This window comes from Chelonia mydas, chromosome 17 (assembly GCF_015237465.2).
Source record: "Chelonia mydas isolate rCheMyd1 chromosome 17, rCheMyd1.pri.v2, whole genome shotgun sequence".
Lineage (NCBI taxonomy): Eukaryota > Metazoa > Chordata > Testudines > Cheloniidae > Chelonia > Chelonia mydas.
The window spans coordinates 2,837,219-2,859,895 of NC_051257.2; the positions used below are offsets into that span (position 1 = coordinate 2,837,219).

A 22,677-nucleotide genomic window follows, 5' to 3' on the forward strand; every position below is an offset into this window, starting at 1 on the left:
CTATTTTTGTAGCCAAACACCATCCGTTGTTTCCTTTACCATTACTAGTGTTCTGCTAAATAAATTCCACAACCTTTTGTATGCAACTAGCCCAGATTTCATGCTGGATTACATATAGGCTTCTGCATGAACACCAACTTTAATCTTTTCTGTTATCCTCTTCCTCTGATTGTTTTTTATTAATGAAGTAAAATTGTAATCTTACTAACTAGCCATAGGACCTTTTTGTCACATCTCTTTTCTTTGTTTTGTGATTAGTTCTGAACTCTTTGCTTTGCTGGTAACGTCTGTGTATAGATCTGGGGTCTGCCCAGTTTTGATGCTGCTTGGTAATATGACCTTAACTCAGACCCCCAAAGATCGGTTTCCCGCAGTGAACAATCTGATTCAAAGGATCAACTTACGGAAACGACGGGACTCTCTCATCCTGGGTGGCGTCATTGGCATCTGTACCATCTTATTGTTGCTATACGCTTTCCATTGACGGACATTCTCCTTAGACTCTGATAACCTTATCTGCTCCCAACCCATCAAGGAGAAGTGGGTGGGGGAAGTCAGTAGAGCTGATAAACAGCCTGCACATGATGGCTGGAATATCAGCATGATGTCTAAGGTTTATGGTGGCAGACTTTACAACACTGGTTTTGAGCTGAAGCTGCAGTATTTCTCCTCCCCTTCCAAAACTATTTCTCTTTCTTTGGTCAAATTTTGCTTAAATATTTTTTTTAATCCCCTGTCTCACTACAAGGTAAGTAATATACAACATTTATGAGAATCAGTAGAGAATCTTCCCTACTGGATGATGGTGATGAAATCTGTCATTGGCTGTTAAGTGAAACAATTGTTAGCTTCTCTTAGGTGGAATTTCTTTAGGAAGCCAGTTTCCCCTGAAGGTCAAGTACAGGACTAGATACTTTTGCCCAATAATAAGGATATTGCAGCTTTAAGCCATCAAGTTGGTTGGTTACTGAATACAACCTCTAAGTTTTTTACTCATGATTGAGCTATTGCGAGTCATTTCTACTTAACTTGTGCTGTGAAAACTGTGCTCCTTCCCACAAATTCCTGAGACAGATAAGGATTGTTCAATTCACTTTTTGCACAGAAGATGTCTGAACTGCTATCTGAGGAGCACTTACAAGGTTTTTTGTGGCTTTAAGGGGACTCCAGGAAATATTTGCAGTCCTGCTTTGGAAAAAGGGAGCATAGTATCCTCTCAGTTTTACCGTAGTATTAAGTCATTTAAAGTGACCAAATGCGCTTTCACCTGAAAGTAATCTTTTGGGTGTAAATATTTTGGTTTTGGCTGATATCACAAAAGGCTTCGTAAAGACATAATAGTTTCAAAAGTCTATTTTAATTTAGATGAAAGGTATTCTAATAGCATTAATATTTTTACACTGTACGTAGGATGGAGTCTAACCTGTACGTTGGAAAGGGAAAATACATCGGTTATGCCTGATGGCCAATGTATCTGTGTGCAGAATTGTTAAATACATAACTCCTCATAGTAAAGAGTTAAATGAATGAGTGGCTGAATATGCAATTACGTTTTTCTCTAATATCTGCAAACACACATCCATAGATATTTTTTTCAATTGTTCGGTGTCCAAACGCAGCAGAGATTTTAGATTGTTAGCAAAACCTGTTGGGTTTGTCTCTGCAGATGAGTATCTGTTAAAAAAAAAAAAAAAAAAAAATCTAACGTCAGGAATGTCTTTGATATAGCAAATCTACAATTACACGTTCTCTCCCCTTTCCAGTTGTTCTGTGCCATCTTCGCCTGTCTTATAACCAGAACTAACAAAACTCTGAGGCACTGGCCTTTTTTCGAAGAACTTGATTAACTATTTGCACAACTGTCTTACAACACTCCCAAATTTAATGGGTCTTCCCATTAATCATAGTTGCCAGAGATGGTATGGAGGCCTTCCCCTGTCCCCAGGGCCTCCTCTGGGCTAGAAGAAGACAGGCCACCCACAACAGTTATCATTCATTTTATTACTGCTTTTATAGTGTATGTGCAGTATCCTGTTGGAGGAAGTAAAGAATTGTGCCTGTGTAGTGTGTGAGAAACCACACAGTTGTATAAACTGTATCGTTCATTTGGACTTGAAAAAGGCTTATGTGCAGAATAACATCTTTGTGACAAACAGGCTACAAAGACTCTTTTTGTGGGTTATTTTGGGGATTAGAAGGCACTTGCAATTAATGCTAGTAAAACTGAGGTTTGCCTTTTTAAATAAGGGATGGTCATTTGGTTGATTGGGGAATATCCCTGGTTTTGAAATGAAGTGCTCATTAGATTTCTTGATAAAGACTGAAGGATAAAGGACATTTATTAATGAATCTCTGTATATCAAAACTCTTCTCCCCAATACTTTATTTTCTTTGATTTTTCAAAGGGCCCTGATTGGCAGTTATGCTCCATTAGGGTTATAGGATTTGGTTGCTATGTAGTTGGCAATTATACGACCTGCAAATCGTAAATAAATACATTTATTTAATCTGATGACCAGTCTTTTTAATGGGCTTAATTGATCTGGTGCATTATTTAATCTTACTGTGTGTTTAAAAAAAGCTATGGAAAATGTGCAGATTGTAGCAAATATCAATCAATTTGTTATGAGTGGGGAGAAGCCGATATGTTATAGGGCATAAAGGAGTAGAAATACGATGAATTCCCTTTGAAAATGAGAGGTTAATATTGGAGGTGGCATTTCAGTGGTTGGCAGCTGCTCAGTGACTTTGATTTGGTGCTGGTGTTGAGAGGGTTTTATATCAAATATATTTAATTATCCTAGCAGAATTGCCCTTTCGTGAACTACTGTCAGTCATGTACCTGACACAAGCAGGCATCCAGCATCTCTCTAAAATGGATAGAATGGCTGGCCTGGGGGGAGACTTGCTAAATGCCATGAGTCTCTCTTCTAGCATGGCTCTATAATTAGGGCAGTGGACCTTAAAATAAGGGAGAGGAAACAGAAAACAGTGGGCTGATTTAAGATTTAATCCCAGTCTCTGACCCACAGCTCCTCTCTTTGCAGCTTGTTCACCTGCCTCCTATTGCAAAATGTATTTCCATATTTTTTTCATTGCGTCCAGCACTTCTCCGCCTTTCTGGTTCTCAAGGCCAGTTAGAGGTGCCTGCCTTAGAGGTGGGGCACTGGAGGTGTGTTTATCCTCCTGTTTATCCACCAGCAGGAGCTGTAGGGAGAAGTTGTGGCCAAAGCACAAAAACAAGCTTAGATCACTTTCAAGACGCTCCTCAGTCTCTATCGCGCCTCAGAGGGGAAACGCGTTGTTGGCCTGCGGGGGCTCTACTGTCACTTCTTTCCACGTGCTGTTTGTCAGTGACCAGCCACCCATTGTAAAGCTGTCTGGTAAGCCATCGGCTCTCCTCAGATTCCAGAAAGAGCTCTTCTACCCAGCCCCAAACAAACACAGGAACATTTCTTCCTCTTCAGTCTCCTGGCCCACTTTCTGGCTAAAAGTTGCAGCATGATTTTTCAGACTCCAGTCACCGGAGCAGCAATACTGGTAACATCCAGTGCTGCCTGAAAATCCTGTCGGTAAGTCAGATGCACAGCAGTGAATTTCCCTGGAGATTTTATGGGCGTTTTTATGCCAAGTGAGTGTTGCCTGTTGATGCGGGGCCTGGCAGCCTCAGTGCCAGACTGCTGTTCCTGCAGGGCCACTGATCACTATTCTGTATCCTTCACTAGAGAGTGCAAAGCAAGGATGCACAAAGGGTTTAATTTATTCCCTCTGCCGGTCTCTGGGACCAATTGAATGTTCACCAGATCCCTCTTCATTAATAAGACAGGAAGGTGCTTTTGTTAATCCGAGAGTCTGCCTGCTGCTGAGGGGTGTAATGGAAAACACAGCACTTTCATTTTTCAGTGACTCCCTGGCAAATTTAGGAACTTCTGGGCGTAGAGTTCGGAATTCAGTTAGGAATTCGCACTGCCCCATTAGAGAACCAAGCAATGCTTTTCTTCAGCTCCGTGCAAAGGTCCTCCTTTGACGGGCCCAATAAAATCGGAATGTGCAGAACATAAAGTTCTTCACTGGGTGTTGAAAATAAAAAGGCAAAAGTAGATCTCTAGGCAGCGTGTAGGTGTGAGACATGCATTGACAGTTCAACGGTCAGGGCTTTGTTCCTCCCGGAACCCTGAGAATTGCTGCACAGGGCGTAACAGCTGGGCTAGCGCTTTTGACTGTGTAGCTAATTAGCCAACGCAGTTAAACTACTAAAGTAACTAAAAGTTGCTTCCCAAGCACCCTTGATGCATAACAGGATTTTTTTCCCTTTTGTTTTCAACTACCGTTCAGGGCAGGGAAGGAGGACACACGGCTTTGTTATAAAAGATTTCAGAATTATTTCCTCCTCTAGAAAGTGACAGAGTTGGTGTTACGAAACTCTGCAGGGAAGGGAGCATGTGCAGAACAGGAGAATACAACTTCAGACAAAGCTGAGCCATGGAGACATCTGCTCTTTGTGCCCTCTCTCTCTCTCCTCATGACTGGACGTTTGCCTTCAATGTGATGCTTTCAGCTTTGAATGAGTACGCTGTTGGTCTGCCCACCATTAAGAGAGCGGGAAGCCATTCCAGTCACACACTCTCAAGACTAAAGGTTATTCTTTCTCATGGAAAATACCAATCCAGCTGCATGTATATTCTTTTCCAATTGCACTTTCTAATTTGTTTGCTTTTCAAATGGCTTCTTGAACCCTAACTATTTTATTGTACCTGTAATTATTTTTGTTCTCACCTAATGTGCATTTTCTGTCTGTATAGAAAAGCTTTATGTAATTTAATAATAAATTAGAATTCTAAATGATGATGCTTTTTTGTTTCCCTGTAAGAGTCCCAGGCTGCCTACACCTCAGTTTTAAGAGTTGGACAAGACTTAAGTCATCCAGTCCATCTCCCTACCAATGCAGGATTGTTACCTAGAATAAACGTTCTAATGTTTTTGTCCATCTTGTCCTAAATATCCCAAGCAATGGGACTTTTACCCCTTCCTATAGCCCCACTGGAAGTGTTTCTACATATACAGCAGAAATGGATACCCTTCCTCCTATTTATACCCATTTGTTCCACTCTAAATATTTCCTCTCCTTTCTTGATGTTTAAACCCTGCCTATGTTGTTAGACTTTTATCCCTACCCTTTTAGTTCTCTTTAGGCCAGATCTATGCACATAGCTCCTTCCTTGTCAGCCCCTCAAGCCCCACAAGCCCCATACTCGTTTGTTCTCTGAATCCTCTTGGTAACGAGGTCCACAGGATTTCCTCCACATCTGTGACTTGATGTTTATGCTGCCCAAAATTGCACTGGCCTTGTTAGTTGCCATACTGGGTTGAAGACTTACACCAGAAATGAATGGTGTTGGTTACTGAAGTAGACACTGTGACAAAATGTGACAGGCATGCATGCGCTTTCTCCCACACACACACGTTTTGGCCATTCTCCTTTTTGCTGTGAACATCTACATTAGAATCACTTCAGTATAGTGATGGTGGCTGCTTTGTCAGGGTTTCAGGCCGTGGGAGCAAGCATTTTCCTCATTTCAGGGGGAGCTAAAAGGCTTCTGTGATCCAATACTATAAAGCGTTGACGACAACATAGGTGTTGGTGCTCATTTGGGCATTAAACTGCAGACACATGACCAAAAAATCGGAAAAATCCTATCTATGTAGGCACTGGTTCGAAATCCTTTTTTGTTTTTTCTCCAGGAGGTAATCAATAGCAACTCAAGAAGTCTAGGAAAATCCTCTGCTTTTTAGATGCTTGTGAGGTCATCAGCTCACACGGGAATTCAGAAAAAGTATCATTTAATGGAAACATAATGACCTCCTCCATCTACTGTTTAACATATTCCCTCCTTCCCCATCCCCACTGATGTTTAGACACTATGGATTCATTTTTTTTCACTTCACTCTGTTTCACACTATTTTCTGCAAGAAATTCTTAGTTCTTTTGATGGTGTTTTTTCCCTAAGCTGATTTTCCTCAACCTAGAAGTGCAGGTCTGTCTGCTTCCCCTCGTCCCCCCTCACGCCACCTGGCAGAGGCCCCCTGGCATAAGCTTAGCTTTCACATAAATGCCAACCAGTCCTGCCATCCATCTGAGACTACCTGTCAGAGTGATAGAAATGGGCTGCTCCCTTGAGTATCTATCCTTTTCATTTGAATGTACAATGTGACACCTAGCCAGCAGGCTCTTGCCTGCTACTTCTCATGTTTGGGCAGAGTACTGGAGGGAAACCTGTCCATAGCCAGAATGGATTAGAGAGAGCTGGGCATGCCATCACTTTTAGCACTTGCTTTAATTCAGTCTAGCTCAGCTTCCCCAGCTATGGAGATTCAGATCCACCTCTCATCTTGGGGCACAAACCTCTCCCACCTGGCCTTTGAAGTGTATTGTTGCAGTCGGTTTGATCACCTGTTTGAACACTGATATAGCAGAACTTAAAAAATAGCTTATTTTCTCTTGTAAAGGACTTGATTGATTAAAAGTTAAGCAATGTTGATGTCTTCCTCCAGCCAGAGACTGCCAATGAAACGGCTGTATTTTTACAGCAGTTTAAATGAAGACGTTCTTGCAAATAATGGATCCTTGCTGGCAGGCAATAGGAATTGTTGTTGGGTTCTCTAGAGAGAGCCAGATAACACTATTACTTCTGTTTAAAAACAAAACCCTCATTGTTGCCAGTAATACCTGGAACTACTTTCTCAAACGGGATAAGTAAGCCATGGGATGTGACAGAAAACCTCTGTTCTCTCATCAGAGTGTAGAAAAGGTAGATTTTGCACAGCTAATCGTTTCCCTGAAGTGCAACACTACACCTAAATTAAGATTATACTTAATCACCCCTCATTTGTTTAGTCTCTTGCTATTTCTCTCCAGTATGTACTAGACACCTCTTCTTTGACAGAGATTGTTTAGTATGGACTTTGTGTGCCTATCTTCTAGTGTGTGTCATTAAAATGAGACCCCAACTGCAAAACTAATTCTGCCAAGTTTCAATTTCATCCTAAACTCTTGGTTATCTTCATGAATGTAGCAATGCACGCTCCAGTGGGAATATCTTAAAAGTTCACACACACCCTCACCCAAGTAGTCTATAAACGTGCCCAGTAGGGTACAAGACGTCTGTTTTTCTTATACTAATCCAAGAAGACTCCTGGGAAGGGAGAGATCAGAAGTAAGCACTTTGTAGTAGAGGTAGTTGTGACCAGGGAGGCAGTATAATATAGTGTCTAAAGCAGAGGATTAGGAGTCAGAGTTTATTTGTGGCTCTTCCACTGATTCACTGTATGACCTTGCGAAAGTTACTTTACCCATGTGCTTTAATTTACCCATCTGTAGAACAGACTTAATATCTGTGTCACTAAAGCAATGTGCAGCTTAATCATTTTAATGTGCCTTCAGGTTTTATTTCGTCTTCCAATCAGAATGAAATGCTGTGTAATCTGATTCTGATTGACACGTTAATGTTCTGTGGACCTATGAAGGAATAGGCAGCATGCTCAATTTACCCTTCTCATAAGAGACAGCAACTCTGCTGCTGGACAGAAGTGAAAGAGAAACAAAGGAAATGGCTTTTACCATAAGGCCCATAAGATAATTTCGGGGGCAAGTAGAGCAGATATTCTAGCATCGAGCTGTTCTATACTTTGCAATTTCCACCCCTCTGTTCCAGGGACTGAGATAAAGAACTACAGCACCTTGGACAGCTCCCCAACTTCATTCAATCCTGTAACCTTTTCTGAGAGCCTGTCACCGCATTTTCGTAGAAATGAGGACTGGAAGGGACCTTGGCAGGCCAATTAGTCCAATACCTGGCACTAAGGCAGGACTAAGTATTGTCTAGACCATCCAGGTGTTTGTCTAACTTGTTCTTAAGAACCTCCCATGAGGGAGATTCCACAACCTCCCAGGTAATTTGTTCTAGTGCTTAATTACCCTGACAGGAAGATTTTCCTAAGGTCTAACCTAAATCTCCCTTGCTGCAATTTAAGCCCATTGCTTCTTGTCCTGTCCTCAGTGGTTAAGTAGAACAATTTTTATCACCCTCCTCTTTATAACAATCTGTTTAACAATTTTGGTTTTATTCAGAGCTGTATATTGTGATAATCAAAGATGACAGTGATTAAAACAATGAATAGGATGGAATGTGGAAAGAAAAATGATGGTGCAGTTCCTCATTGGGGGCATTTAATGATTTGCATAACTATAAAGCTGCTTGCAACATGACCAGAGAAGCAAAGCATGCAAACCTGAGTCTTCAATAGCACTGGGTTGTCCTCAGTAGCTGCATTAGAGACAAATAGTTCTTAAAACAATTTGTAAATTGGCCTTGTTGCCATGAAGGTATGAAACATAGTAGCATGGAACTGATTTGACCATAGTGTGGGGGCAGATGTTGTCAGCTGCCTCAGGATACCTCTGCCAGTACACCTTCATTGTGAGTGCTACTGCAGTCCTGTTCCTGCGGTATTCAAATCCAGAAAGTACCGTACCTGGACACTTGGTAAGTTACCTTTGTTCACCTATACCTGGGCTATCCTTGCAGTCGTTTGCTGCATCTTCTATTTCCATTCACGTGAGCAATTTGTTTCAAGCAAGAGAATGTGATTGACATGTTGCTGGATAGCAACAAGAGACATAGGAGTTGGTGTGTTTCAGTGAGGCTCATGAAATAAAGAGTCCCACTTCATAATACATTTCAGAATCACCAAGCTGTGGCCTTGCTAACAGTATCTGAAACTAAGGATAGGTTTCCATCACCTTAAAGTGCCAGGTAAACATTCCTGCCCCTGCAGTCCAGCCTCATTCTAAATCACGGATTCATAGAAATGTAGGCTGGAAGGGACCTCAAGGGGTCATCTAGTCCAGCCCCCTGAGCTTTACCAGGACCAAGTGAACTAGACCATCCTTGACCGGTGTTTGTCCAATCTGTTCTTAAAAAAACCTCCAATGACAGGGATTCCACAACCTCCCTTAGAAACTTATTTCAGTACTTAACTATCCTTATAGTTAGAAAGTTCTTCCTAATATCTAACCTAAATGTCCCTTGCTGCAGATTAACCCCATTACTTCTTGTCCTACCTCCAGTGGACCCAGAGAACAACTGATCACCATTCTCTTTATAGCAGCCCTTAATATATTTGAAGACTGTTATCAGGCCCACCCTCAATCTCTTTTCTCAAGGCCAAACATGCCCAGTTTTTTAACCCTTCCTCATAGGTCAGGGTTTCTAAACCTTTTATCATTTTTGTTGCTCTCCTCTGGACACGCTCCAGTTTATCCACATCCTTCCTGTAGTGTGGTGCCCAGAACTGGACACAGTGCTCCACCTGAGGCCTCACCAGTGCAGAGTTGAGTGGGACAATGATCTCCTGTGTATGATGTATGACACTCCTGTTAATGCACCCCGGAAAACTATTAGCCTTTTTTGCAGCTGCATCACATTGTTGACTCATATTCCACTGGTGACCCACTCTAACCCCCAGATCCTTTTCAGCAGTACTACCACCTAGCCAGTTATTCCCCATTTTATAGTTGTGAAGTACTTTACATTTGTCTTTATTGAATTTCATCTTGATGATTTCAGACCAGTTCTTCAATTTGTTAGGGTTGAATTGAATTTCTAATCCTGTCCTCCAAAAGTGCTTGCAAGACCTCCCAGCTTGGTGTCATCTGCAAATGTAATAAGCACACTCTCCACTCCATTATCCAAGTCATTAATGAAAATGTTGAACAGTACCAGACCCAGAACAGACCCCCGTGAAACCCCACTAGAAATGTCCTTTCAATTTGACAGTAAACCATTGATAACTACTCCTTGAGTAGTCTTTCAACCAGTTACACACCCACCTTATATCCACATTTCCCTAGGTTTGCTTATGAGGCACTTCAATTAACACACATTTTTAGAGTAGTAAAGGGTTTTGGTCACATGTTTCCAGTTAAAGCTAACAAAGTCCATGTATTGCTTTAAAGATCTGGAGGTTTCATCTCCCCCTGAGACAGTGGAATGCACTGTTTTTGCACTTCCAGTGCTGGTAATAAGTGGTGCATAAAATTCCATCTTCGTTTGGAATAAAAAAGGTAAATTATTTATAGATCTGCATCCTTTTTTCCAGCTCTATAGAGTCAATAATTTATAGTAGCACAAGGGTACAATTTTTTATTAACTATCAACCTTCAATAGGACTGTTGTTCTTATCAAAATCTGATGTCCCTCCTGATGCTATCGAATGCCGCAGAAGTTGATGCCTTATGGATGAGCTGTGCTCCAGTTCTTTAATCCTGTTGCAATACCATGAGAAGGTTTGTTGACAGAGAACTGAGCGTTCTTCTGTACATTCATAAGGAGAGGCAGGAGTTAATAGGCTTTTTGTGTTTTATCTACTGTTTCCTTGAAACTGGGGAGATCTTTAGCGCATGCTGCCGTATGGATTTAATTTTCAAGGTCTTGAGAGGGAAAATACTCAATGTTTACAGGTAGAGGTTTACATTTTCAAAAAATTATCCAAGCATTACTATTTATCCAAAATGCAGTGCTTCAGACGTAAATGCTGTGCGGGCAATATGTAGGGGCAGTCTAGTCTCTGTGATGAATGCCTTGAACAAGCTATGAATTTATCCATGTCTTAATCTTCCCCATTCCTTTGGATGTGTTCATAATTATTTTATAAGCATGGGTTCATGTAAATTAATTACCACTTCTGCCTTACCTCTGCTGACTTAATATTGAATCCCAGTGACACTAAAATCTTTCTCATATTGACTCCTATTTATGTCAATTATCATGGTAGAAAGTCTGTTGTGGGCCCTTCCGATCAAAATCCCGCCTCTGCATTACTATGAATTGAGTATCCAACAATCAGATTAAAACAAACAAAATCCTCACCAGTCACGGACAATGTATTGAATAAATCTACAGCTCTTCTGGTTTGTGCCATTTTTGCCTGTTAGTTTCAGATTTTCCAATCCCCCCCCCCCTTTTTTTTTAACTGTAGAAACTCCTGTGGACTGTTTTGTCTTGATCTCCTGTCTTTTTCTGGTTACATGTGTGATTCTTGCCACATCTCATGCTTTACCCTCTTGCCACCTCTTTTAGGCTTCCTTAACTTCTCCCTTGCCCTCCAGATCCTTCCTTCCTTCCTTTCTCAAGACTAAGGCTGTTGGACTTCACTACATGAATTATTTTAGCACTGCTAGTGATGCTGGGCACTCTCTCTGGATACATGGTCTCTGACTGTAATTAATGTTCCCCCCACGTCCTTGAGAGAAAACATTTGCTGTTCTCTAATCACCAGTCATTTTCTCATCATCTTCGTGTCTTCAGCTTCCCTTGAGTATCCCTTATCAATCAGTGGTGTGTTTTTGGTGTCAACGTCTATAATCATTTTCCTCGAAGTCTTGCATCCTGTATGTTCTCTTTATCTTCCCTTTTCTCACGCTGTACATCCTGTCACACACTTTCCCCTTCTTCCCAAATGTTTGGCTTGCGTTTCAGCGATATACATTGTCACCTGTGGTCTCTAGTTCAGATCTAATTACAGCATCATTTTGTCAAAAGTTGGCATTTATTTTATATTGCTGTGTTGTCCAGAGGCCCCAGTCAGAATCCAGGGTACCACTGTGCCAGACAGTTCATGTGTGAGCACACACAGTCCCTACCCTAGAGACTTGCAATCTTCAGCTAAATTCTGCATTTAACCTCTCATATGTTCGGGTTGGAATTCTCTTTCAGGACCAATTGAATATGTTTTTAAAGGGAGCAGCATGCCCCGCTCCAGGGGTTTTCTTTGGAATTATGTCTGGTGCTCTTCTCATCCAAGACAGAATGTGTAACGACTGCAGCATTCCAAAGGCAGAAATCAGGACCAGAGATGGAACCGAGCTCTCCCACACAGCTGAGCAGAGCAGTAGCCATTAGATCTCTGGCCCAACACCTGTGTTAACGTTTTGTAAGGACTTGAACATTCTCTCCCTTCTCCTAAGTGTTTTCAGGGTTCCAGCCAACTTTTGCTTGATTGCTTCACTCATTCATGGAAACGAAACTATGAAACTAAAAGCATTAGAGCAGGAGGAATTGCAAAATATTAGTCCTTTCTGCGCCTGGTGAGTTCTTCTCTAATTCCTGGCAGTGATCAAAAGCCATCTGTTACACAGTTAAACTCTCCCTGTTTGTGGTTGGCCTCCTAGATGCTTCTGGAGGCACATGGAACCAAGCTATGGCTTTTGATTCAGAATCATGCTGGTGGCTGAAGTGCTCAGAACACTTTACACTGATCGGATATCACTGAACTACAGCTGTCTCCTATGAGTCGTCACTTTGAGTCATATTGGAGGTGGGAAAGGTCCTGCTATTCTTTTGGTCCATTATCCTGAGAATGCACAGTTGTTCCCTACAGTATATTTCTTAGTGCTTTATCCAGTCTGGTAATGTTCCAGGTGCTAAAATTCCCCAGATGCAGATGGTAACAAGCATGTACTCAGACTTGTCCACTGAAGCTGTCAATAAGTTCTTTAAGCACGTTGCAAAAACCTAAACATCAGCCAAGATGTCAGACATTCGAAAAACCTCCCTAGGAAGGATTTTCCAAAATCCAGCCACAGGCTCCTGTCCATCTCCCATACTAACCCCCCTTGGAAAATAGGTGAATCTTGCAATCTGTCATGAAGATCAATAATGCTGGGTTCACCTGGACCAGGGCAAAAGTGAGCGCTAAACCTGAGGACCTCAAGCCAAGAATGCCTTGCTGGCAACCCTCTCCCTTTGAGATCTGGGGCCTCTTAACCTGAATGCCCGAGATTATCACAACTGCCATATGAGAAAGAGGCATCTCAAGCAGCCAGGACCCAAACCATTTAGAGCTCCATAGGTCAAAACAGCACCTTAAACTTCACCTGGAAATCAGTTGATCACCTTTGCAGAACACAGGTGCAGTGTATTCTTTCCAGGACTGCCATATATATGGACAATCTCCAGCCCCTAAAATATTTACTGTTCTTTTCTTAACTCCCTCCTGGCTCTCTTTGTATACACATCTGCCAGGCAAATTCTTTGTTGTAATTTCAGCAGAGCTGGCATGGAAGGTGGCAGCAGCCAGCCAGGGGCATTCCAATCAAAGCTTTGCGCTGCAGAGTATCTGCGGAAAGGGAGGAGCAGAGAGTGGGTTTCTAAGCCTCAGCCCATATGCCTACCCCTCTGGTCCGCGGCTGTATGCCAGGTAGCTGGGTGCTGGTGCATCTGGCAGAGGTGTGAGCTGCTACATCTAGTGTAGCTTTGCCATGGGAGGCTGGCAGGCTTTGGCGCCCCTTAGCCATCATTTCCATTCGCTGACACGGACGGCTAGGCATGAAAGAAGTTAGTTTCCTCTTTTAAGATGGGAGCCAAGGCCACTTTTGGCAAGGCAAGGTTGCTATGACACTACTATCCGGGTGACAACAGCTGGACCCACGTGATGCCCGTTGTTTTGGGGGTGCACGCTCTAAGAGCCAGGCAGTGTGCTGCATCCAAGGCACCGGCGGTGCTGTCTAGAGCGACCCCCCATCCTGCACATTGATGGATGTTGCCATTTGTGAGCAGTCTTGTTCAAACAGCCAGTGCACTCATTTATTATCTGAAGAGCAGCTAGAGTGTATGGCACTGTGAAAACAACCTGATCCCAGCTCCAAAGAGCTTCCCGTCTCCATCAGGCACCGATAACCTGGGTTACATTTACGTGGAGCAGAGTTTGAAACATCAGCACATGGGACAGGTGTATTTAATTTAGAACAGTACTTGGGAGTTATTGAGAGGCCTGTGTGATGGATCGGTGGCAAGATGGAGCAGGTGGCTGAGTGCATGAGATGAGGAGCACTGCAAAACTGAGAGCAGCTACTGTGTAAAATAAAGGTTTCAGTTTGACATGGCACTTAGCCCTGCCAGTCACCCGAAGTTGCTGTTCTGGGTCTCGGGTTGGATTCTGGTTGCTGAGGCGGCTGCTGTTATCCAGGGTGTTCTGTGCATTGGTCTGAGTCCCAAATCATTCCCATGTGTGCAGCTGGGCCCTTGAGTGCTGCATATTACTATCCGCTTTGTCTCTTGGTGTTGAAGTTAACTGAAAAGCCACTACAGTCATTGCTCTCAAGCTGTGGCTTTTAGCTGTAGCCAGACAGATTTGGCCTAGGAAGGAATGTTAGTAGCAGTTAGCAGGAAACCTTAACACCCTCCCCTGCTGGCAAAATGTTTGGATTATTAGCCAAACCTCTTGAGATATCCTCTTATCTCCTATATGTGTGTCATAAATATAAAGGGAAGGGTAAACACCTTTAAAATCCCTCCTGGCCAGAGGAAAAACCCTTTCACTTGTAAAGGGTTAAGTAGGATAACCTCGCTGGCACCTGACCAAAATGACCAATGAAGAGACAAGAAACTTTAAAAGCTGGAGGGGGGGAGAAACAAAGGTTCTCTCTGTCTGTGTGTTGTTTTTGCCGGGAACAGAAAAGGAATGGAGTCTTAGAACTTAGTAAGTAATCTAGCTAGATATGCGTTAGATTCTGTTTTGTTTAAATGGCTAATAAAATAAGTTGTGTTGAATGGAACGTATATTCCTGTTTTTGTGTCTTTTTGTAACTTAAGGTTGTGCCTAGAGGGATTCCGATTACCCTGTAAGGTATTTACCATCCTGATTTTACAGAGGTGATTCTTTTTTTCTTCAATTAAAATTCTTCTTTTAAAAACCTGATTGCTTTTTCATTGTTCTTAAGACCCAAGGGTTTGGGTCTGTGTTCACCTATGCAAATTGGTGAGGATTTTTATCAAGCCTTCCCCAGGAAAGGGGGTGTAGGGTTTGGGGAGGATTTTGGGGGGAAAGATGTTTCCAAGCGGGCTCTTTCCCTGTTATATATTTGTTAGACGCTTGGTGGTGGCAGCAATAAAGTCCAAGGGCAAAAGGTAAAATAGTTTGTACCTTGGGGAAGTTTTAACCTAAGCTGTTAAAAATAAGCTTAGGGGGTTTTCATGCAGGTCCCCATATCTGTACTCTAGAGTTCAGAGTGGGGAAGGAACCTTGACAACGTGCGTGTACAGACACACACACTTCTCCCATCAACTCCCATGTGTAATTAAGAGGTCAGTTCAAGATATTGTTTAAAAGTATTGCAACTCTTTCTGCAGATGTGGTAAAGGTGGATTCCAAATCACCCTCAAATGGTTTGATACCTTCTCATTTCCAAGTGATGATAGTGTTTCATAAAGGAGCGAGGGGCTGGACTGAGTAACCAGGTGATTTTGTGCCTGGAGATTTGACAAAGTTTAGCTATTTCCTACGATAACTATGGAAATAGGCCAGTGAGGGACATGATCAATTCACCAGTGGTTCATTCTGTTCACTATAGGGCACAAGCCTCAGTGCGACCTGGTCAACCCCCGCTGTTCCTAATCCTGTGGGGCCAGGTGATGGCTTATCTCCCCAACTGGTAACATGTATACCACTGCCATACACTCATCTTCATTCCCTCAGAACTGTGGGCCACCTTCCCTCTCCTTTTTGTGGCCTCTTCCCATTTACCTTTGCCTCATGTCAAGACTTTACATCTTTAATACAGATGAGAGAGTTTCTCGTTGGTAAATGGGGGCCAGGAAAAGGAATCCTCCAGTGCTTAAATCTTCCGTGGGAAGCTGCAGCTGTTGCTGGTTGTACATGGTACTTTTTGCAAACGAAACAAACCCCTTAGAGTTAAAATACTGCAGCACATCAGGGTATCTTAAACTTATTACCTAGCCTTACGCCTTTCTTTTTATTATGGTTTTCTAGCTACTTCAGTGAATGGTTCTAGGCCTGCAGTGAATAACAATAGAGTGGGTGAATTCCCCGGCCGTGCCCCTCTGCCCTGATGAAATAATAATCCATTTGCATTGATGCTACTTGGAGTGGACTAGTATATAATGATACGAGTTTATGAAATGGGGCCTAAGACCAAAGCTCTGCGGGGTGGGAAGCATCTCCCTCCAGTCTATGATTAAACATTCTCGAGTGGTGGTGAGTGTCCTGTACTGCCACAGGCACTTCCTCTGAAAGAACCTCCAGCTCGAGCTTATTGGATTAAACACCTCAACACGTTTCAGACGTAGTACGCATTTATGTCACCAAGAGCAGCATCTGTCTTTGTACCAGCTATGCTAAAAATGACACGTGTCATGAATCTTCACATTTCAGAGCCTAGCTAAGCACAGCTGAGATCAGGGAGAAATCCTCCCTTTTGAGTACTCCGCAGTTTGAAAAGTGTATTATGGGGATTTTTGCCTTCCTCTGAAGCATACAGCAGGGACAACCATCAAAGACAAGGTCCTGAGCTGGGTGAACTGTCAGTCTGATCTCCTGTGGCAATTCCCATGATCTTTACAAGCTAGCTTTTTCAGTCACATAAACTCTAACCACTCATCCCTTTACTGAAGGTTATGTGGCAAGTGTTCTGTTCAGTAGCAAACTTGTGTGAGACTTGATGGAAATGCTTAGGCTGCACAAGGAAAGGTCAGCCATGCTTCCAGCACAGTGGCCCGTGCTGTGAGGATTTCTGAGCCATTGCACAGCTCTCTCTTATACTCCTGGGGGACAGTGACAGCTTCAAACTAGAAACCTTCAGGTGAACGTAGCAACTGCACTTAGTGACTGGTGATGCAGAGAGGAAAAAATACACATTGTCAGGTCGTCTTCAAAGGGACAGGCTGGCTTGGGCCCTGGGAATGGGACAGGAGGTCGCCTCCTCAGATTCTGTTCACCGCTGTTCTGTTCTTACCATTGGACTTATGCGAAATGCGCTGGTGGGCTTGGTCCAAAAGCTGGCGGATATGGATCCTCCACACAAATCCCAGTCTGGCCCCCTTGTCAGGAACCTCTGCATTTATTGCAAGGATTTGAACTGGTCCTGTGCCTGGAAACTGATGCACACACCCCCTGCTCCTGCCATGTTGGAGCAGCATGGGGGAAGCTTCTCTTCCTGCGGCCTCCATTCTGTGAACAGAGAGGGTTTGGCGCTGCAGGGTTGTCAGTCTGGCACTTGTGGAATGGGGTGTAAGAGGCTTAGGAACAGCATGGCCTGGCTTCAGGGACAGCTCCTCAACAGCATCCTCCCACTGCAATCCCACAATTCGCCTGTGCCCCCACTTCAGTGACAGCTTCCACGGCTCAGAACGCTGGTTCCATCACCTGGCCCGTGACTCGCTCACTCGCTGGCTGCTGGCAGGCCTGAGTGTGGCAAAGGCGGCACTTAGCTGGTCTCTGCTCTGCCAGCCATGGCATCTGCAGAATGGGGGTGTAGCAGGGCACAATGCCTGCCCATGGTGCTGCATGCACAGCTCCTTGTACAGGACAGAACCATTTGAAGCAGCCATGAAAAGAAACCAATGAAGCGACTAACGGATGTTGCGTACCATAGACAGGATGCGTCTGCTGTGCTGGGCATTGTGGGGCAGGGGCCATGCTGCACAGGCTCTGCAGACGCTTGGCATCTGGGTCGCTCTCGTCGGTGCAATTCCATACTATAGAAAAGGCCTGAGTGTCTTGTGTTCAGCCTCCAAATTTACTTCCCAGAGCCTGGCACGTGGCAGTGGCAGAGTTGACTTAAGTTTCTCCTCTCTTTGCCCCTCCCTCCGCCCCCGTGAACTAGAATTGATGCAAATTCATTAAGCAAAGACGAATGTTCAGAAGTGAACAAAATGTTTGGTTGAAACCATCTCTGCCATGGAAATTAGATGTAGCGCCCTTGCCATTTCCTCATGGATCTATTATTCATGGGCACATCAGGTCGGCATATTAATAATACAGGAGGCTAAAGCACTTGGCACTCCCATCCCTTTAGTGCAGCATCTGGGCAGGGGCTGGCGGCTTCAGTCTTTGCCAGCCTGACGTTCTGCCTCTGCCCAGCTGTCTCAGTGACGTTTCGCTGATGCTGCCCGTTAACGCTCTGGGCAAGGGGATTCTGACGCTACATGGCCCTTGAGTCTTCTCCATTGTGACGTCCTTCTCCCCTGATTGTAGAAGCATTAATTACTTCTCCTCGGGTGCTGAGTTCGGTGGGAGTGAAGTCCATGCGAGGGGCATGGGGAGAGGGTCGAAGATAGGTTAAAGATTGGCCTGAGACACCTGGGGCTTTACAGCGCATTGCTGCTGGTGGCAGCATCCGAAGGCCCTTTGTGTAAACGTGCTGTGGCCTCACTGAGTGATAAGCTGCCTTCGCTCCTTGCCCACCCAGCGACTGGGGCTGCCTGTGCTGTGCCCACCGGCCCGGCAGGCAAGGTAACGGTCTCAGAGTCAACCCTGCCTCTCCCGCATGGCAGCCAACATTATGCATTTCAGTGAGGCTTGTTCAGTGGTTTGGATAGCGCGTAAAGAAATGTTTTCAAAGGCCTGGGGCAACAGGCCTTCCTGAGAAGTCCAGTTTGTCGACACGAGAAGTCCTACAGTTCTTGAGTTTGTGGCGGAAGCATGGTCCTTCCTCGTCACACCTGGAGCCTCTGCATTTTTTGGGTAGTCTTTGTGAAAAGCACAGGCAGCAACGTGCCGTCCTACAGAGGGGAGACCATGTGAAGAGCAGGACCAGCCAGTTCTAATCATACTAACTTATATGAATCTGAAGAGATGTTCTAGGGGTGTAACGCACACATTTTCTAGATGATTTTAATTAAACAGGCCACTGCTCACTGGAATTGCCTGAAATCTTCATCTGTTAGATCAATGTATTAATGTAAAAACCCAGAGCCATTGAAGGCAAAATGCTTTTTTGACCAAAAGAAAAGCTTTCACAGAAAACTTACGTTTTGGTCAAAGTTTTCCATTTTTTGAATGAAAAAATGGAAACCAAAATGTTCTTTGGGGGTGTGGGGGAAAAGTTTGATTTTTAGTAAAGGAAATAAAATTTTGGTTTTCGAACATTTAAACCAAAAATGGTTCTCAAAAATTGAACCTGTTTTGGTTTTCGATTTAAAAATTTTATTTTTTGCATGATACTTAAAAAACAAATGTATGTGTTTTCTAAAATTTCCTACAAGAAATAACTGACATTTTAATCAGGTCCAATAGAAAGGTTTGCTTCATGAGCTTTCTTAAAGCAGTCTCTCAAGGGAAAAGGCAGACATCTATACCGTTGGTATCTTGGCTTGGCAAGGGAAATACACTGTAGGGAGCAGTCCTGCACTAGCTGGGGATGGATTAGATTAAGGTTAATGTATCTTTCCCATCTTTAATGTATATAATCTTCCATTTTAAACTCGATAGAAAGCATTAGCACAGACTTAGTGCCATACGTAATTTTAACTTGGGCCTCTGGATGTTTCCTCTCATGAGGTTACTGGTCAACATAGCTACTCCTCCTCCTCTGTTGTTCCTTGTATAGAAGGAAGAGATTCCCAGCACACAGAGAGCAGAGTTGCACTTTCCATGAGAGTTCACGATGATTGAATCTAATTGCCTCTGCGGCTTTGAGCATCCTATTTTGTTTTCCAAGAGAGAAGAAATTACAGTTCACTTCCCTAACAAGGAAAGAACTCTTTCATGTAACATTGCTGTTAAAGTAACTGGCGTGTCTTAGCGTGCACAACCCAAGGCATTGAAGGATTTGGACTGGGTCGTCAGAGCAAAGAGGAGTCCTGGACGCTTGCTCTCCATCTCTCTCTCTCATACTCTCCAATCAGCAAAGACTGAACAGCATCCCGAGCGAAACCAGCGCGGTCAGTCCTTGGAAGGATAAGTTGCTGATTCTCAGTTTCATTGCAGTGCTTGCAGACTTGGCTTAAAATATTGCGTACTGCAGATTCCTTTGTTTGGGGAGCGGCCTGAAGTGGTGGAGCCCTGGTCCAACTAGCCTGAGATTGTGGCTTCAGCAGTGTGTTGGTGCCAATACTTCAGGGGAGGCGGAAGCTTCCGTAATTCACCTGGCCATTGGGGTGTGGAAGTTGGCACAACTGCTCTTTCTGTAGTCATTGTCTCTTCACCAGCATTCCATCTGCCATTCTGTGCTCCAGGCCAGGTCCTTATGTACTCCCGTTGCTGACTCACACCATCAGCTGGAAGAATTTCCCCGATGTCAATGCTGATGTTGCACAGAATTAAGATGAAGTGGTTGTTTCCGTTCAGTGCTATTACTCCGATATGGATCTGAAGTGGATACGTTGCATCAAGGCAGCTGGAGGCGAGACGCATTCACCTTGATGTTGGGAAGTGGGGGAGGGAATGCACCCTAGACTCAGCCAGAAGCAGACATTCGTGTTTAGCTGACATGAAGGAATTTGGGTGCAAGAGACAGACAGACTGCAGAGGCAGATTGTTGATAACTTTGCTCTAATATAAGCCAGTAACCTTAAACAGCTGGGGCATCAGACAGGAGTAAACTCCACTGAGGCCTCAGTACACAGGGCCGAACCATTCAGCAGCAGTCTAATCTGACTGCTTGAGAAGTCCTTGCTGGGAACCATCATTTTTGACAGTGACTAGGTGGTACTGGCTGCCCAGCTTGAGAAACCTTAAAGGGACCTGATTTTCAGTGGGTCAGCGCTCACTGAAAATCGAGCACCATTGTGGCTTCTTAAGTAGGGCACCCAAAATCACTAGTCACCCTTGAAAGTCAGCCCCAGAATCTGTAGGTGTTTGTGTGTGTGACGGAGCAGCAAGAGCAGAACTTAGAATTAGTACAGGCTTCAAACATTTTGTCTTCTCCTTAGTTCATGCGTTGTAATACTGAGCTTCAGTGCAGCAAAACCCAGTATGGTTCAGAGCCCCATTCCCGCTGACTGACAACATTCTGCTAACAGGAAAAGCAGCATTACCAGGGCAGGCCCCGTCACCAAGTCCATTTCCCAAGTGACCTCGTAGTTTGGCCTCCTCTCCTCTTCAGGGCTGTCAAACCTGACCTCTGCGTTGCTTTGGGCTTCTTTACTCTTCCTTCAGCCAAGTAATGCAAAGGATGTTCTGCCTCCTTGGGGTGTTCTTCTTTAAGCTGTCATCTTGGCATTGAATATTCAAGTTGTGTTAATCTGTTCCTGTGTAAATGTGATGGAGAACAGGAGAGTGAGAGATTGGCAGCTGTGTCCCCGGCGTCAGGTGATGCCGGGCACAAGGAAAAGAAAAATAAAGTAGCAATGCTTTCACTCTGCAGAAGAGGTTAAAAAGGAAAAGGACCCCAGTTACTGGGAAGAAGGATGATCCTGGGGATAGGGCTAGGAATCGGGAACAATGAATTCTTCTGCTGCGCTGCCACAGCAGGTCAGTTTCCCCGTCTCTAAAGTGGGAATCAGGCTCTTACCATCCCCTGGGAAACGTTGTATAAATGTTAAGTAGTACTATCTATTGCAGGGTCCCGAGTTATTTACAGCAACCACCCACCTGCTTCTGTTCAGTCTCTTCTCCCAGCTCGTTCAGGAACAGATGGTGTAACTTCTAGGGAGGTGTGGGCTACGTGGCCCAGCAGCTCCTTTCCAGCTACCAACGCTGCACGGTTTCATTTTTCCTTTTGTTAAGCTGATCTCCCGGGTATTTAGACCAGTGCAGTCTCTGTGCTCGCACTCCAAGCCCAGAGATGTGACATGGAACCCCAGCATGCTCTGCTAAAGCGATTGCCTGGGTTCAGGGCCAGCACGTGCCTCCCAAAGCTTCTTTCTCCTCCTCTCTCTGTGCTGCGGAGAGCAGCTCGCTGTGGGTTAGTCCATGGGACGTCTCAGTTCCCTGCCTGCCTTCCAAATGTATCTCCAGGGCAAGTTTCTTGACACCCACTCCCAACAGGAGAGATTTGTGTTAGTGAGTAAAAGCTACTTAAACCCCCCCAACCCTCCTTGCATGCTGCCTTCCCATGTCTCTCTCCTGCTAACGTTCTGCTATGGGGCACAGTGCAATGAATACCACTTCTTAATGTACCCTCTCCACGCACCTGGGAAGTGAGCATGTTCTTCCTACTTTTCAGGACAAGCTGAAGGCCAGACTGGGAGAGACTGGCCCAAGGTCACACAGCCGAATGTCCACAAAGCAGAGGTAGGAATTAGACCCTCGGCTTCCTGACTCTCAGGTCCCTGTTTATTGTGGCTTTCTGAGCTGCAGGTAGGAATGATTCTCTCTGCTCATGCACCCAAACAGAAGTACAGCATTACACAAGTGGCTAGATCTGTCAGACCGTCCACAGAAACACTGGGAGTTGCCTACTTCTACAGGCAGAATACTAGCCTGGTTGGACCCTTATGACTATTTCTTTCCTCCATCTGCTCTACCTCTCAGTTTTCCTCCCTGCAACGTCTTTATCACCAGGTACAAGGACTAAAGTCCAGGTTTGCAGCTTTCTTTCCATGTCGGTACCCACTGGCTCTTTTCTCATTTAGACAGAACAAGCACGCTCACATTTGACCATGCATGTTACATTTTATTGTTTGTTCTCATGCCAAGAAATACGAAGGAAAGTATATAAGATACATCACGGCATCCTGCAGAAAAAGAAACATCACCAAAAAGGAGCTCCAAGCTGGAATTCCAGTTACATCAAGGCTATTTGTAAGGATCAGTCTGTAAACCTGTACAAAGCATGATCCAGACAGTTTGGCTTCAGAACAGGATGAACCTGGGAGTGTGACAATGGGGGATACATCCTGGGCTTCATTGTAAAGGATCTCAGTTTTTTGTCTTCAT

General features: G+C 44.2%; 1 protein-coding gene across 3 annotated transcripts in view; it reads left to right on the forward strand.

The window, feature by feature from the left end:
* The window catches only part of GOSR1 (golgi SNAP receptor complex member 1), a 67,934-nt gene extending 63,089 nt beyond the window's left edge, over positions 1-4,845 (forward strand). For all 3 annotated transcript variants that reach the window (XM_037880349.2, XM_037880350.2, XM_037880351.2), the window contains one exon: positions 360-4,845. In XM_037880349.2, coding sequence (XP_037736277.1) covers positions 360-484 — 125 coding nt within the window. In that variant the 3' untranslated portion in view covers positions 485-4,845. The remainder of the gene's footprint in view (positions 1-359) is intronic.
* The last annotated feature ends 17,832 nt before the right edge of the window (positions 4,846-22,677 follow it).